We start from the raw sequence: 17724 nt of genomic DNA, 5'->3' as shown, positions 1-17724 counted from the left end.
TAAACTTTCCAAACATGTTTGTAAACTCCCCAAAGATTTTGAACAAAGGTTGAAATCAGGACTTTGTGAACCTGACTATACCCACATTTGTGCTCACTTCAGGAGTAGTTAAACTTCTTGGGACAGCTAGCCTGGCTTGGTTGAGCTGCTGATGCTGTTGTCCAAATCAAGAGCCTCATGAGTTCTGAAAGTCCTGCACACAGTCTGAAGAGCTTAAATTACCGGAAATACGTAACTAGACCACTCGTGAATAGTACACGTGCAGGTATTGTGACAGATCCTGTTACTTCTGTCAAAGCATTTTCACCAAATCTAAGTTCCTCATTTTGGACCAACGTGAGAAATCCTGTTCACCTCTCAGAATAAACAACTGAATTGTATCTTCTGGAGTCAATAATTCACCAATGTATAAAACAAGTATATAAATCTCTTTAATTTTACAAGCAACTTGAAAACGTCGAGACCATTCTGGTGCTAAAAACAAGTGATACCTCGTGACACAACATCCACATTCAGAAGACAAGAAAGACTTAAAATACAAGAGTTGGACAGTAATAACATTGTTACAGAAGAATATATTAAAAACTGTTTTAGTTTTGACAGCGGAGTGGCAGTCTGGATTTCTGAGGTGTTGAGGCTTCGTTTTCTGTCGCTTTCGGCCTGGAGAGGGTCTTCGCCTCCTTCTTGCCGCCCTTCTTTTGCTGGAAAATGTAAAATTATAAAATCATTGTTATCAATGTATGATAAAATGTGCTGAAAGTCACATGTGCATTCCTATGGAGACATTTTTCAACCTTTAACTAAAATAAAAAGTGTGTTGTTTTTGCCGCCCACCTTGAAGAAGGGAACGCGTTTGCTCTCGTTGAAGACGAGGTTTTCGTCGTTGAAGGACGCCTCCGTGGCCACACTTTCATTACAAGTACTCAGCTCGTCCTCCAGAGAGTCCTAAACACAACAAAGAGCAATGTGGATGGTGAAAACTGAGCAAAAATAACACTATTCCAGCCAGCAGGTAGCATTTTTGCAAGTTCAGCTTAGCAAAATAAATAAATAATTACATAAATAAATGTGAATGACCTGAAAAACAGGGAATGAACCACCATTGTTGAAGTGTATGAACCAAAAATGTCCAGAGAAGCATGCCAGATAATTAAGTTAGTCAATATAATGAATGCATTTAAACTGGACTCAATAAAACATATAAATCTATTAGGTATTAAATAAGCTTATGTGAACCTGAACCATCCTACATCCAACAATGTGGAGGCTTAACAACAATCAGATGGAGAAACTAAAGAAAAAAAACAAGAGTTAACGTACGTGATCAACCTGGCTGTGTTTGTCTTCCTCCTCCTGCTCCTCCTCCTCTTCCTCCATAGCGGCCTGCAGCTCCTCCTGCTGCCTCCTCAGGATCTCCAGCAGCTCACCACGGCTTCGCGACTTCTCCAGCCGCCTGGGATACACAAACTCCCGACGCTGGGGGGTCGCACCTGCAGGCAACAGCAGAACTGCGTTAGTGACCTGGACTCTGGGTTAACTCACATTTTCATGGACATTTAAAACTTTTCAGGACTTTTCAAGGACCCATAATGATTTTTTTCATGCCCTACTACTTGCCTGGCTTTTTTTCTTTTTTTTTTAATTCTTTTTTTTTTTTTTTTTTTTAAAAAGCATATCAGACTCAAACTCTGTTCAAACATTTCAGCTAGCTGGCATACACAACGGGAGACAGAACGTGAGGAGAAAATTATGTTACATTACCTGGAAGATAATACATCAAAGATTACTGTAACAATATCATTACGCACAACATAATTCCATCACTTTATTTTTATGACTTTTCCAGTTTTTCCATGACCGTGGGAAACATGTGGACCAGCTCAAGGACTCGAAAACACAAGACTCAATATGTTCTCTCATACACAAAAAACTACAGTAGTATATTAAATTTTTAACACAGTGAGAATTTAATTTACCCGTGGGAACGTCCTGCTGCAGTTCCTCCTGCAGGAAGCCCTGGACCACCTGTTGGCTCGTCTCCACGTACTCCTGCAGCTCGGCCTGCTGTTGGTCCAGGACAGTCCGGTCTTGGGAGGTCTGGTTCTGCACGGCCACCAGAGCCCGCTTCACCTCCTCCTTCCGACCAGACAGTTCCTCCTCGGCTGTTCTCAGCTGTTCACTGCAGCGCATCTCCACGCTCTGGAGAAAAGATAAGGGTTTAGAGTACAGGCACGTTACAACAAGTTTCATCTCCCAGGGTGAAGCGTCTGTTGCGATACAGTGAAACCTCAAACTTACTGACCCACATTATAGGAAATACGGAATTGGCTTTCACCCATAAAAACATTCTACATACATAAAAAGAAAATTAAGACACATACACTGGAGTTTAATAGATAAAATCATCAGTGAATAAGACATGAATGTGTTCACTTAAAGAAAAACTCCACAGAAAAATCTAGTTAAGAAATAAAAGTTAAAACATGCAGAGGTCAGAGGCCATATTTACCTGATGGAGAGTCTGTGCTTCAGTGGAAATCTTCCCCGTCAGGGAGAGGTGTTCCTGGGCTTTACTCTCTGCATGCTCCCTGACTCTGGAGCTCCACTGGACGTCACGTTCGACCAGACCTGCAGCCACCAATCAACAGCATCAGCAACAATGCACACTGACTATACTTTAGATGAAGGTTTAAGGGTTAAAAGATGTGTTGTGTACCAGACACAGAGCTGTGGAGGTGAGAGCAGCAGCCCGTCATCTCCTCCAGGGCCTGCTGGCTCTCGTTGGTGGTCAGACGCAGAGAGGAGGCGAGGGAAGAGGAGGTGGAGGAGAGGAGGTCTGCCTGGGCCGAGGCCTGACGCTCTACTGTGCTGCACCCGCTGCACACAGGGACACAAAATGATGTAAGACAATTTCAGTGGCTGAAAATTGACCCTAAATCTGACTTTGACAAGGATTTGTGTTTGTAGCTTGTCCATGTGTCTGACACTCACCTGGTGATGTTCTCCTGGAGGAGCTGTAGAGGTTTCTGCAGAGCTTTGGAGGCTGAGCGCAGGTCGGTGTAGTCCCTCGTGGCCTCTATGGCGAGCAAGTTGAGCTGGTCCTGCAGGCACTGGATGGTCTGCTTCATACCCTGACAGCAGGAAGCACAGTGATGACGTTAGTTTCATTTTACATTCACAGAAATATCTGTGACCAACGTAACTAACTCGCCTTTTATAAAGTAGGTGGGTGATAATTTCTATAGACATGGAAATGTGACAATATGCATCACAGAGATGACAAATGGAGCCTTATCAATAAAATCTGATCAGGTATGACTTGAGATGTTGAGGGCTCTGCTGCAAAAACGCAATGTGCATAGATGAATAACGAGATGCACAGGATGGTGTCAAGTAGAATTGTTGTCTTTGACAAAATAACTTTAATCTCTCTCGTCACATTCAAACGGAAGCTGGACAGAAGCTGCTGAAACAATCAGTCTGCGTCTTGTTTCACAGCTCACTTCTTACCGTCTGGTGTCTGTCCTGCGCCTGTCTGATCTCGTCCTCCAGCTTGTCATGTTCAGCCTGCAGTGAGCTCAGACCCTTCACGGCTTCTTCCCGCAGCCCGGCCAGCTCCCGAACCAAGCCGCCGAAGAACACGCCCACCTCCTTCATCGCCTCCACCTGAGAGCAGGAGACAGTGACAATGATAAGAAGCCTTCAGCACAAGTTGATGTAAGACACTGTGACAACAGGTGTTAAGTAACGTGTTTATAAATCACTTATTTCATAACACAAATGAAGACAATTAAATACTGCAAATCATTTTAGGTGATTCTTTCCTTTCCTTTCAGAGACATGGACTCACCTTGTCGGCCAGAGCTCGCTGCGTCTCCACGGTGGCTCTCAGAGTGTCGTTGAGCTCCTTCACAGCTGACAGACCCATCAGAGTCCGAACCACCAGCACCTCCTCCATGTCCTGTCGGTGCTCTTCCTACAAACACAAAAACATTTAACAAAATCTGAGGAAATCTGAACTTTGATTTTGGGATAATAATGGCCTGATTAGGAAAAAAAAAAAAAAAAGTCACAACAACAGTTTCAAAACAAATACATTCGCCTTGAGAAACCCTCGTCTTGTCAGTTAAACTGTGGAGATTGTCTCTGTCCTCACCAGCAGCTGCAGTAGACTCTCCTTGTCCTGCTGACACAGCGCCTCCTGTTGCTTCACCCTGTCCTGACAGCGAGCAACGCCCTCGGCCACCAGCTGCCCGACTCCTCCCACGACGGACTCGACGGTGGTCAGAGCTCCCTTCAGCGCCGCCTCATTCATCACCAGCACACCGTCTGGACAGGAAAGCACAGAGACTTTATAAAATTGAAACTAAATTTGCTTTTTCATTTTCTGAGATAAACTTTTTCCTAAATATTTGTATGTTACACTTCATACATTTCCTCCCAGCAGTATCTTTCTGAACCAAGTTTCAATAAAATTTCTGTGGATGTCCAATGGATGGCAAGAACTGAATCCTAATGATTTTGGTGACCCCTGACCTTTCCTCCTTGAGCACATTCCTGCTCCTCAGAGTCGATTTTAGTGACTCTCTGATTATTCTATACTTCACACGTTTATCTCTTTCCTACAGGTTGGATCCCTGCAGTTCTGTGTTCTCACCGATGGCCTGCGAGTAGCCGCTCAGCATGTTGTGGTGTTTGGCTCCTTGCTGCTGAACGCAGCGCTGCATGTTGCTGAACGCTCCCTCCATCCGCTGAGAAAAACTCTGCTGGATCTGACTGTTGTGCTGCTCCACCTGCAAATTCAGATCAAGTGAGTTTTTTGTTAGTCCTGTAAAGTTACCGGTGCACAGATGGAGTTGCTGATCTTTACGGCCACTTAAAGGTCGTATTAGTGTACTTCATTCACTTTTTTAGGCAAAGCTGCTTTAATTGCTCATGAATACAACTTTTCATTAGCGAGAGGAAACTTTATTCTTTTAACCTGACTATCTCTGAGTTTTGGTTTGCTGGTCGGACAAAACACAACATTTGAAGTGACAGGCTTTTTCATAATTTTCTGTAATTTTTTATCACATGAGATTACTCAATTAATCAATTAAATTAAAATATAATTCTATCATTACATATTTTAAGCTCTGGAGAGGCTTTACAGCTGCTTTTGAGAATCATGTTATTTGGAAGTCGAAAAATCGATACGCAAGTGCAAATTAAGACAATTAATGTTGATGTAGAAAAAGTGCCTGAAAATATATTCCTTAGAGTGACACTGGATCACAAAATCAGCCGAAGACCTCTAGTAAGTCACATTCAATCAAAGCTGGCAAGGAGCAGTGCAGTCACACTGGGCCATAAATCACTATAAATCATCTACTGCTCACTCGTTTTACTGCATCTTAATTACTGTGTGGAGGTCTGGTAACACTTATAGAAGGAATTTATATACATTACATATATTACACAAAAAAGCCATAAGGACTGTACATAATGTTTGGACATAGGGAGCACACAAACACATTGTTTTTACAGTCACATGCATTGAAATTCGAGGACTTGGTTAAATTTAAGTCCATACAAATAATGTACAAAGCAAGAGATAATCTACAGGGAGGGGGATAACATAGTCTGTGTATTTCAGTGTGTTGGGTGGGTTTATGGACTGGGTTAGATGAGGAGTTGAAGGGAAGCACAACTACAGAGCTCTTTAAAAAGATGTACAGACAGTATATTTAGGAGGTATGCAGACGAAGAGGGGTTACGCTGATGGGCTGGTTTATTTATTTATCTGGGCTTGGTTGAGATGGGGTTTGTATATTCAGTATCTGAGACTGTTGTTTATTCTTCTTTAATAATGGTTGTAAGTAAGTTTGGGATAGTTGTTGATCTTTTTTTTTTCTTTTTTCTTAATATTATTTTTTGGGCTTTTTGCCCTTAATGAACAGGACAGAGTGAAATAGGGCGAGAGAGAGTGGGGGTTGACATGCAGCAAAGGGTTGCAAGCCGGAGTCGAACCTGTGACCGCTGCAGCGAGGCATCGCCTCTATACATGGGGCGCCGGCACTATCCACCACGCTACCAACGCCCCGATCATTTCCTTTTTAAGTGAGACATGAATACTGAGAAGGGGTGGGATGATATATAGTGTACTACTCCTTTTCAAGCATGTCTGTTGATGTTTTGTTTTGCTCGAAATAAAGTCATTCTTTGTCTCACTCATGTTTACTTTTACTGTCAAATTCCTCTGAGAGCTGTCGTGCAAGCGATTATTAACAAAACACATTATATTTCATCAGTTTATCATTCCCTCGGGCCATCTGAGAATACAGACTCTGATTTAACTCTCATCTGTTTGGTGCAACTTGTGGGTCTCTAAATCTTTTTGATGTCAAGGAGTCCTACGAAAACCACAAATCTGCAAAACCTAAAAACTTTTCATGTGCACAGAAAGCAGTTTTACAGCTCTGAGGCAATGCATTTCTTCTTTCTTCCTGTTAAAGGGTTTCATTTAGATTAGGCAATATGGGGAATTCTCTCAACATGGCACGTCCTCAGCTGATCTGGGACAACGACGTCACTAAGTTTAGGGATATACCGATTGAAAAACGTGACCTTTTTCTTCCTGTCCAGCTTGTCATGCAGGCCCGACACGTCACTGGTGCTGGCATCCACTGTACTCAGCAGCTGAGAGAGAAAACACAAAAATGAAAACACAAATATTATTTAACATTCAAAATTCTCACCAAATACAAACTAAGTAACTCATTTTGAAACTAAAGCATGTATTCAAATCCATGGCACTTGTAAATGTGTGTCAAATTTACAAAGCTGAGTGCAAAAGAGGTTAAATAACTTTTCAGAGAAAAGGAAGTTTGGTCCAAAGCAGCTACAAGACAGGAAGTTGCACTGAGTATGATACAAGAAACAGTGACATTATTATCAGTGTGGAAAATACATGGGCAAAAAAAAAGGAACAGAAAAAGAGAAGGACAGAAAAGCAAATTCAAACAAGCCAACCCCTAAATATAGTTAATGAAACCTCAGCAGATGAACACACTTCAAATTGAGCATCATGTACATTGAAGCGTCATGTGTCAGCGTCAGTGAGGCTCGTCCGTACCTGTCCCGCTGTGTCGTAGAGGGATTCCTGAGCTGAGGTGAGCTCCGAGCAGATGAACTCCTCCTGACTCAGCTTGTCTTTGGTCTGCTGCAGGTCTTTGCTCGTCTCCTCCAGCCTGACACACAGACAAAAAACATCCTTCAAATGTAGAGCTTGACTCTGGTTTAAACTCCTATGGTCTCATTTCAAATGTTAAAGGATTTATAAGAACAATCCCTCACCTCTGCTGCTTCTCGTCGAGGTCTACAGTACACTGCTCCAGCTTGGTTTTACTGTCAGAAAACAGCTCTGTCACCTGCAGAGAGAAACAAAGTGTGAGTGACATTTACTGATATAAAGGAGACAGCACAGCAGCTGGAGTCAGGTTTCACTTCACGTGACAAGAGTTAAAACAGCTGATCAACAAGATGAGCTTTTTATTGTTATTATCATAATCATCATATTGATTCTCCAGGTGTCTTGTGGCATTTACATCCCTTTTATTATGTGCAGGTATTGTGGGCTCATGGGAATGATGTGAGGGTGGGTCGATAAATGAGAGCCATGTATCTATGTTGTATGTTGTGATTGTGTCCACTGTAATGACGTGTGTTGTACGTTTTGTGTCGGACCCCCCCTCAAAAACGACATGGTTCATGTCAAGGGGCTACCCGTTAATAAACCGTTTCAAGATGATGACGAAGGATTTGGTGTCAAAGCAAAAAGCAAAAGACAATATTTGGTAATATTTTGGATTAAAACCCAACGGCAGTAGGGACCCTGGTCACATTACAGACGTGAAATCAGTAACACTAGTGTTGTCACAAGTTTATTAAGATGTGGGAAAATCCCATTTGAGAAGCTGGAACTTGACAGTGATTAGAATTTTTGCTTTATAAATGTTAATCGATTATCAAAGTAGTTGCCGTTTAGTTGATTAATTGATTGACAGAAAAATAAACTGTTGCAGTTTTGGTGTAAATTTTAATGAATATTTTAATTCTACATGGTAACTAACTTAAATGGTACAAGCTGTTTTGAAGTAACTGCTTGACATGTTGAAGTTAATGTGAGGCTCACATACCTTCCTCAGTTCCTCCTCCATGACAGCGATCCTGTCGGTGTACTCGACAGAGTGCTCCTCATGGGCGCTGATCTGAGTCATCATCTGCCTGAAACACACACACACACACACACACACACACACACACACACACACACACACGACTGTTAGTTCATACCTGAAACAGCAGAACAGACGACACAACGTACAGCAAACTGCCTCCAACATCTCTAAATGTGAACGTACATCTTATTAAAAACACTGTTTCTTCAAATAAAAGCCTTCCTTTCTTAAATAAAAACAAGTGTATGGAAAAATAATTTCAAACGCACAATAACCACCTGAGTTTATTATAAAAAATTAAATAGCACAGCACATTAAAAAACCCAAGCGGCAATAAATAACCTGATATCTTCTCTACAATGATTTTTGAACGGCACATTCAGATAAAGTTGGACTTTTTTGGGGGTATTGTGTTATTATTTCTTGAACGATTAAAGGGTTTGCTCAATGGATGCATTCATGAATCATGAGCAATAACAGGGCTGCAACTAGTGATAATTTTCATTGTTGATTAATCCGTTGTTTATTTTCTCTATTAACTGATGATTTGTTAGGTCGAATAAATGTCAGAAAAATCTGTGTTTCCCAAAGCTCAAGATGGCCTCCTAAAATCACTTGATGTTTCCACAACCCAAAGATACTCAGTTTACTGTCATAGGAAAGGAAAGAAACCAGAAAAAAAAATTATATTCAAGAAGCTTTTGACTTCTTTTTTTTTCAATTATCAAATCAATTATCAAATTAGTTGATTATTTATTTATAACTAATCAATTAATTGTTGCAGCTCTACAGACTGGAGCTACTTAACAGGAAGTTAAATTTTAACACTCTTAAATAAGGCATCTAAACCTCAGAAAATAAACAGTAATTTAGAATAATTGATTAATTGTCACAAGCAATTAAAAAACGACAAATTCTCTGGCCGTAACTTCAAAATGTTTAGTTCCACAGATTTTTGTGATGTACCAGGTGTTATGTGGATAAAGAATAACTTCCAGTAAAACAAATAAAACTGTGTTCCTGGTGCTTTCATGTGACCTACTCGTAGTTCTCTGCAGACAGGTAAACTCCATTTTTGTCTCGAGTGGCGGCCAGGTCGCGCTTCAGACGCTCGATCTCCTCTGTGTATTCCTGTATAGAAACAAACAATATTTTCATTAAAGATGCTGAAATGCGTTGTTTGACTTCACCGTTTGAATCAAACTGCTGAACCTGGTGAAAAAACTGAGGCTAAAACTGGGTTTTTATTTTCGGAATAAGTTGTGTTTTTCTTTTAATGTAAAAAAGTGTCTAGTTGCTGCAACTTTTTTACCTGTATTAGACTATGGTGATCTCTTGTACATGCATGCCTCTGCTCAATGTCTCCATATGGTTGACTCAGCCTACCATGCGTCCCTAAGGTTCATTACAAATTGTAAAGCACTGACTCATCACTGTGAGTTGTACTCTGGGTAGGATGGCCCCCCCTGGCGACCCGTAGGCTCCTACATTGGTACACCTTTATATATAAGGCAATTCTTGGTCTGCTTCCATATTACCTGTGTGTTTTCATCACGCAAAAAAACACCAGGCAGTATTCACTGCGTTCTCAGGACCTCTTTATGCTCTCTGTCCCAAATGCTCGGACTGAAATTGGGAAAAGGGCTTTTGGGTATTCTGCACCCTCAGCCTGGAATTTGTTGCAGAATGATTTAAAACTGAAGGAGCTCGTGTCGTTACATGTTTTTAAATCTAAATTGAAGGACTTGGAAGCAGTTTCTATGGGATGTCGATGTTTTTAGCTTGACTGTTTGTACAAATTACTCCCAGAAACACTCGTTTTGATTTATTGGTAGTTTTTCTTTATGCAAATTTTAGTGCTTGTGAATTGTACTTGTTCTCCCTGTATGTCTCTGTCTGCAACTTTGTGTTTTTGCTGCTGACCGTCTTGGCCAGGTCTCCCTTGAAAAAGAGATTCTTAATCTCAACGGGACTAACCTGGCTAAATAAAGGTTAAATAAATAAAAAAAAATAAAATCAAACATAATTCCCAACAGCCTTTAGACCCATCTACCTTAATGAGCGTCCTCTTGGTGAGTTTCTGGTTGACCTCGGGTTTGTTCATGATGTTCTTGGCTCTGCTGGCGTACTCCAGCGTGCTCAGAGTCTCCTGCACGGACAGAATGAATATTACATCAGCAGCAGCATGCACTGAATCAGAGTCAAGCGCGTATAAACAACAGAAATGTTATCTCTGGAAGGAACATTAGCACATGGAGACACATGTTTCCACAGAGACAACTGGACGTACTTCCAGGTTGCTGGAGGAAGGCGACACGGTGGCGATGATGGAGGTTTTGGTTCGTCCTCCCAGAGAGTCCTGCAGGATTCTGGTCAGCTTTGACTCTCTGTGGGAAAAGTACACATTATTTATCTAACTAGTAATTTGATTTTGATTTGATTCACAAATGAATGCTGACTCTACCTGTATGGGATGTGAGGCCTTTTGTCCACCAGCGCGGTGATCACTCGGCCCAGCGTCAGCAGAGACTGGTTGATGTTTCCCGCCTCGCGAGCTCGCTTGTCCACCGCACCCGAACGCCCGATGTTCTCACTACCGGCGAGATCCACCTGGGGGAGAGGAGGCACGTTTACAGCTTCTTTTCTTGCCTGAATCAAAAATCTATTAATCGACTCCAGACTGTACAGAATTCAATCGTTTGTCAGTAGCCAACGTCTCCAGTTACCAGTGAGTATCTTTATAAGTTCTTTGCAGTTACCCCCAGTATTGGAAGTGACAGCTAGCAGGAATAACCAAAGTGCTATCCTCTTTTTGTTTTGGTTACAAAATGGTTGATGCACTTTCTTTGTGCTATAAATTGTGCCATGATTTTCTTCGGGAGGTCATGTCCGGTGACAGGGAACCAATCTAAAGTAATCTAAATACCAGTGGTGTCAATATTTTACAGCGATCAGTCATTTCATAATGACAAGTTAAAGCATAACACTCATCTATTTCCACTTTAAATATAACAATATACATAACTGATAACTTATAATGACCTTATTTTAACCTAATAATCACTGTTAGAGAAGGATTACTTACAGATTTTCTTTAAAGATTGGTGTATTGATCTATAAGCAAGTATCACATTATTACATTAAACCACTCATATTTATCATAAAGGATCATTACCAGATTGAGTTTACCGATCTTCACCAGTTCCTCTCCATCCAGGGTAATCTCCTTCATGTGGATGGTGACCGAGAACACAGAGTGGGAGCGACTACACAGAGATACGAGAGGGAAACAGTAAACAATCAGCCAAAGTAGCAGATATTGTTCGTATCTGGTACAGAAATCACCCAGAAGAGTGCAGTACAGTTTAGTCTCCTCAGTGAGTACCTGGAGTAGGCGTTCATGAGCGTGGAGGCCGTCCTCCTCTTGGCTGATCCTCTCTCCAAGATCTGATAAACCTCATCTTTGTTGTGAACCGTCACCTCCTCCAGACCCTTCACCACCACACCACGCTGCAGCACACGACACAGCCGTCAGAACAGAGATCAAAGATGGAAAAATGTCAACACAACATTCGCATATAATCTACATTTTAAGGGACATGTTGAGCTTGATCAAGTTCTGTCCCTCACAGCTTTCTGAAACACCTCAATGGGTACTGTGAAATTTAGGAAATATATTACTATTGCTTTTTTCTGAGGAAAAGCAAAATAAGACAATTTCAGAAAAGCAAAATGTGCATTTCCCAATTCCTTTAAAGAAGACAGAAGTAATACAGCGGAGTGGAGGATACTTTCCAAAGACAAATCCTGGAATCATAACAGCAGATATTTGACACAGGTTACCTTGTTACGCGGGTCGTCGAAGAGCTGCAGACGCTCGTTGACGTCCTCGCTGGGGCTCAGCAGGTCGAACAGCTCCTCGTTGTAGATCTCCAGCAAGGAGACTTTGACGGAGAACTCTGTGCCGTTCTCGGAAAGCTTCTCAAAGATCTGGTGCAGCGTCCTGGGGATGATGCCAGCCAGAGGGTCCTAAAAAAATCCAAACAGTTAATCAGCTTATTTTCTGCCGCATACAGCTCTGTAACTGTCTGATCTGATTATGCAGTTTAAAAAAACAAAAACAAAAAAAAAGGAGGTAGAAGAGATACAAGTGATTTATGGCTCTTTCCTCACCTCCTCCCAGGTGAACTCCTCATCTGGACTCCTCTCTCCCTCCATGGTGAACGTCTTTCCTGTTCCAGTCTGACCGTAGCTGAACAACACAGCAGAGAGGCGACAAGTTATTATTTAATGTTAATGGGAAAAAATAAGCATATAAACGAATAACTACAGTACAGTGCAGAACAGAAGTGAAGACTCACGCAAAAACAGTGCAGTTGTATCCCATGATGACTTCATCCAAAATGGGGCAAACGACACTTCTGTACACATCAATCTGTTTGGCAGCTGGACCAAACACCTGTAGAAAAACATTTTAAAAAATACAACAGAGAGAATTAACCTATAGTGGACTTCTGCAATGAGTTACACCTTCCTATTCCATGCTATCAACTGTGGACGTCCTGACGAAGTTTTCATATTTACCTAAATGTTGATTTAAGGTATAAGACACCTGCTAAATGACCATTTGTATATCTATGACGCTTGTCATGTTGAATATATGAAGAAAACTTTTTTTTTTCCCCTCACATGCCTCCACAGTGAACGTAGAATCCAAAAAAGGCAAATATTCTTCATGTATTGAAATAAAGGCGACCACGTTTAACAACAGCAAAACTAAATCAAAACATCCGTTTAGAAACTCTCACACAACTTGTGCGGTCTCGTTTATAGAGTCATATGCTCAGTGCTTTCCCACCATGAAAATATTCACATAAAATTACGATATAAAAACACGTTGGTACAAACAGTCTCATGCATGGACAAATAGCATTCAGTTCAGGAAGAATGTTGGCCCTTTTGGATTCTCCATTCACTTCGGAGGCATGTAAGAAAAACATTGTATTCTTCGAGAATTTACCGTGACATGCGCAGAGTAGCTGAAACACAAATGGTCATTTTGCGGGTGAAGTATTCTTTTAAACATGCATCTGACACACTGAAATAACAGGTGTACCTACTACTGACATAACTTACATTTAACAGCTTGATTTAATACTGAAGGTCCCAGTTTAAAAATCAGTTTAGGTGGGTTGCATTAGGGTGTGTGTACAGTATCAGATCTGAAATATGGGTAAGTGTAAGGAGCACACGGTTAATACAGAATGCTCATGATTATTTCTTTGATATTGCACTTGATGATCCTTATTGTAAAAGGCTAATTAGCTTAAATTGTTGATATGATACAAAAGAAAGATTAACAGAGAGAATGTGACTCCTGAAACTGATATGACGTGATCCACGAGAGAAAAGGCGTATCACTCTGTTGGAGTTTTGGAACTACAAACACACTTGCAGTTGTACAGCGTGAAGCTTCTTGCACAACAGACAAGTTTCATTTTTCAGTTTTATTTCAGGCTTAAGTGCACAAAACAGAGCAGAGTCCAGTGAAGTCAGGATCAGATTTTCATACAGGTCCATTAAAATATGTCCGATCAGCTCATGTTTAGGACTACACAAAGACCCCCCCACAGAAAAAACACCACATTGTGTCATACTTCAGTGTGCAAAGACAAAATGCACATCTGCATCCACTCACCATGTCAAATGTGTAGGTCTTTCGTGACGCCTTGTCGTTTATCCCTCCCGTCTTCACGGTCACCTCCTTCCTGTTTGAATCGCACTCCATGACCCCGTAGGATGATTTGCGCTCCGTCGTGTTAAAAGGCCTGGAAACGACGCAGCAGAGACACATGTGACTTCTCTGATACATCACACTTAGAAATGGGATTTGTCAGAGGCTGGCTGACAGATTAATTTACCAACCAGCTACACATCCTACAACATGTATTTTATGCATAAAGTCGAATTAATTACAACACGCTCTTTTGATAAACATTTAAAACATGCTGGAAATGGATTGAAAAGAAGATTTGAGATATTGTAGGGCAAAAGGAGTGTCGCTCTTTTATACAACACTACTAACTGCTGTCTGACTGTTTAACCTTTTACCATTTTATAGCTGTTAAACATCAGCAGCAGCACACATCCATGTTACTCTGAGTGTTCTAAAAATCACTGACGAGAGAGCTGTAGTTGTTGTCTTTCGTCAATGCCTCAGTCTCAGACTTACAGCTGGGATTAAAGGTTAATCTTTTCCTTTAAGAATGGAAAAATTAAGCCGCAGTTTATGTTTCATCATGTATTATCATCACACTCAAGTGATAGTTGGTTTTATAAACGATAAAGCCTGGATGGTCTCTGAAAAATCCACAAGGTCGTTGAAGTCATACACCTTTTCTGAAGGTATTACCAGAATCTATAAAGATTTTAATAATCTTAATTAAAATTATATCACAATAAGAAATATGGAAACAAACATGGGAAGCTGAAATGGTGCTTGTGCGAGGTGAAAGGTTTTAATATCACTTACATTTCTCTATAGTAATGTTATTTCCCATACCTGATAGCTCATGTGTTTTACTTGTTCTAATAAAACAAGCAGTCAGTCTGAGTCGCACTACGGGAAACTACTTAAATCTCTTTTATGGTGCAGCACACAGAATATGTTTTGATCCAGATGTTCACAAGAGTCTTTAAGGATTTGTAAAACACCTTCAAAATAGCAGGAAAGGTTGTTAAACAGCATTATGGGTTTTTTCATTCAGAAAATCAGAGGCTTAACTCTGTGACTTGAATGAAGTACAGTACACAACAGTATCACATGCTGTTGTAGCATTGTCATTCTACTTCCCAAAATAAGGGGTCAGATGTAGTGCTAGTTAGAATGATAATTTTAGCATATCATCAAATAAGCCTTTTCAACATTATTGAAAATTGTGAATTAAAGAATATATTACACTGAAATGTGGTAGAGAATACGTAGTGGCTGTTGTCATTTGTTTCGATGGCATGTGATTGGCTGTACCTCCCGACAACATTTTGATTTAAAGGTCTTGATTTGATAAAAGGCCTCAAAATTGTTTAACTGTTCAAACTAATGCTGCGGCATGATGATTGATAGATATAGATATATACACCTTAAATCTAGCCCTGGTATTGAGTATTGGGCCCTAAATCTAACTTTGAGTCAGTCAATGAATAAATTAAACTCATATACATTTAAATAAATGTGACCAGTTGTTGAGGAAGTATTGCACTGATGCCACAACGTAAAATAGTCCTGTGTGAAAATGTTACTTCAGCAAAAGTATGTAAGTATGATCAGGTACATGTATGCAAAGCATTAAAAACATAAACATTGCTGTGACTGTTATACTACTATATCCAACATAGTTATGTCATTATGGATTAATCTGCTCATTATTTTTCAATCTTTTTATTTAGTTTTTAAAATATAGTGAAAATAGTAGGAAATGGTTTCACAATGACCCAGAGCCCAAAGTGACAACCTCAGCATTACTACTGATACACTACAATTATTCACATTATCAAAATGAGTCTTCACATTAGTGAAACTGCAAATATGACATGGTTTTACATCATCAAAATAGTTGCTAATTAAATTTCTGGAAAAAAAAAATCAATTAATCGTTTAAGCTGTACTTCAAGTTAGAAGTGTAAAGTCACATAACAAGTACAAGTGTTTCAAATTACCACGTACTTGTAGGTAACTCAATGTACATGTAAGTTAAATTTCACCACTGCTGCCACATTACAGCACATTTTAACAGACTTAGATCCTGTTAAAGTTTATTTACTGTTGACACAATGTTCAACACTGACCACAAAAGACATAAACATAACCTGAAGTAGTTTTTTGTCCGTACCTGCATCTGACAACGACCTGGATGTTTCTCCCCTTCTCCTCCCGTTTTAATCCGCTCAGGTTGTGTGAAGCCATGGCTGCAGAGAGACGTTGTCCTCCGCAAAAATCAGTCTGGAAGTACAGTTACACACTTTAAATTAGCACATGAATACACCAATAATGCTGAGACAATATTATCCATTAACAGCTGCTGTCAAATATCACAGACGGTAGTCGGTTAGCATTTAAATATATGAGAGAAAAGCTGTGAGCTAAAGAAGAGTGAGAATTAGCATGTTAGGTAGCGCTAGCTTAAATCTAAATTGGCGTTAGCCCAGCGTAATTTACCGAATCACGGTGTGTCGTTCTCTTCCTTTTTTTCCGTTATCCGCTTATTGTTTCCGTAAATAAAATTATTTGTAAATTATATTTAACGTCTTGTGCCTCTCCGCCAGCACTCTCTTTCCACAGCCAGCCTCTGGCGCACTAAAACCTCCGACAGAAAAATATTTCAAACGGTACTTTTAAATTTTCCTGAACCAATGACAGGACAGTGACGGCCAAACAAACGACACCATTGGTCAGGAGGACACACGTGATGGCTTCGGCGCGGAGCATGACGGGAGATAGTATAGTATAAGTACCGGAATAGTTGCACTAGGTGGCGACATTGTACTGAAAACTGTTGGTGCAGTCAACAATGATGTTTATCTGAAATATTCTTATTAACACTTACTCTGAATTTTTTTCCTAACACTCTAATGCACACATTATAGGTCTTTATTAAAAAAAAACAATAATTCATTATACTTTTAGGAGGATATTTATTCAGTGAAATACTTTAGAAACACTCTTAATTTGTTTTATGTAGGTCTAATATTTGTTCAAAACATCTTTAATGTGCAGTGAGCACAATTTTAGTCATTTTATTGTAATAAATTATGCAAAAAAACTAATTACAGCATGTTCTCCACGTGGTAGCAGAGGATCGCCCTAAGCTGCAGGGGTGTTTCTAGGATTTACGGACACTGGGGGTTTAGCCCAGACCACTGTAGGGGGGCATGGGGGATCCTACATGACATAAATTGACAATTTTGATGCTTTTTTATGCTCTCTGGCATCTTATTTGCCTTTAAAACATTTATTTAAATATAAGTAGTTGTTAGTAATCAGTACAGAGTAGAAAGAGAATACTTTGCAACAGCTATCATTAAAATTTAGACAGTTTTGAGGTACACGTAAATAAGTATTCCCATTTTATGCTACTTTATGCTCCTCTACAAAGGGACATATTGTATTTTTTACTTTATTACATTTATTCGTCTGCTGTAGTTACTTTTTAGCATCAGATTAATAACCCAAAATAGAATCAACTAATGAATTATGATGTATTATTATAGATTAAACTCTCCAGCAGTGGATAAAGTATTTAAAAAGAGCTTCACCTTTACCAGCTGCAGCATTAAAGTGTGTGAAACAGAGGACCAAAACTTACCTTTTTGGTCAACAAAAGCATATTATTTTTACTTTAATGCATGAATGGAATGACACCATCCAAAGCTTATATTTATTTATTTGAAATTATTCTATTTTATTTTAAGGCCTATTCTTATTTTTGAAAAAGGGACTTAGTCTTTA

General features: G+C 40.0%; 1 protein-coding gene across 1 annotated transcript; it reads right to left on the bottom strand.

Moving 5' to 3' along the window:
• Positions 1 to 407: 407 nt before the first annotated feature.
• On the bottom strand, positions 408 to 16580 carry kif11 (kinesin family member 11). The gene is made up of 27 exons (XM_050071636.1): positions 16435 to 16580; positions 16109 to 16218; positions 13918 to 14047; positions 12581 to 12678; positions 12393 to 12471; positions 12063 to 12248; positions 11605 to 11729; positions 11395 to 11485; positions 10684 to 10829; positions 10510 to 10606; positions 10273 to 10368; positions 9262 to 9350; positions 8178 to 8265; positions 7336 to 7409; positions 7115 to 7229; positions 6607 to 6678; positions 4658 to 4793; positions 4157 to 4329; positions 3851 to 3976; positions 3511 to 3666; positions 2992 to 3131; positions 2717 to 2877; positions 2510 to 2628; positions 1977 to 2199; positions 1321 to 1490; positions 835 to 945; positions 408 to 701 (listed from the first exon to the last, which is right to left on the bottom strand). The coding sequence occupies exons 2-27, from the start codon at positions 16180 to 16182 to the stop codon at positions 591 to 593; spliced, it is 3186 nt and encodes a 1061-aa protein (XP_049927593.1). The 5' UTR covers positions 16183 to 16218; positions 16435 to 16580; the 3' UTR covers positions 408 to 590.
• Between the last annotated feature and the right edge of the window lie 1144 nt (positions 16581 to 17724).

The sequence above is a fragment of the Epinephelus moara genome, chromosome 19, assembly GCF_006386435.1.
Source record: "Epinephelus moara isolate mb chromosome 19, YSFRI_EMoa_1.0, whole genome shotgun sequence".
In the NCBI taxonomy this organism is placed as follows: Eukaryota; Metazoa; Chordata; class Actinopteri; order Perciformes; family Serranidae; genus Epinephelus; species Epinephelus moara.
Note: the sequence above shows the minus strand (reverse complement) of the source record. Positions and strands in the feature narration are given on the sequence as shown.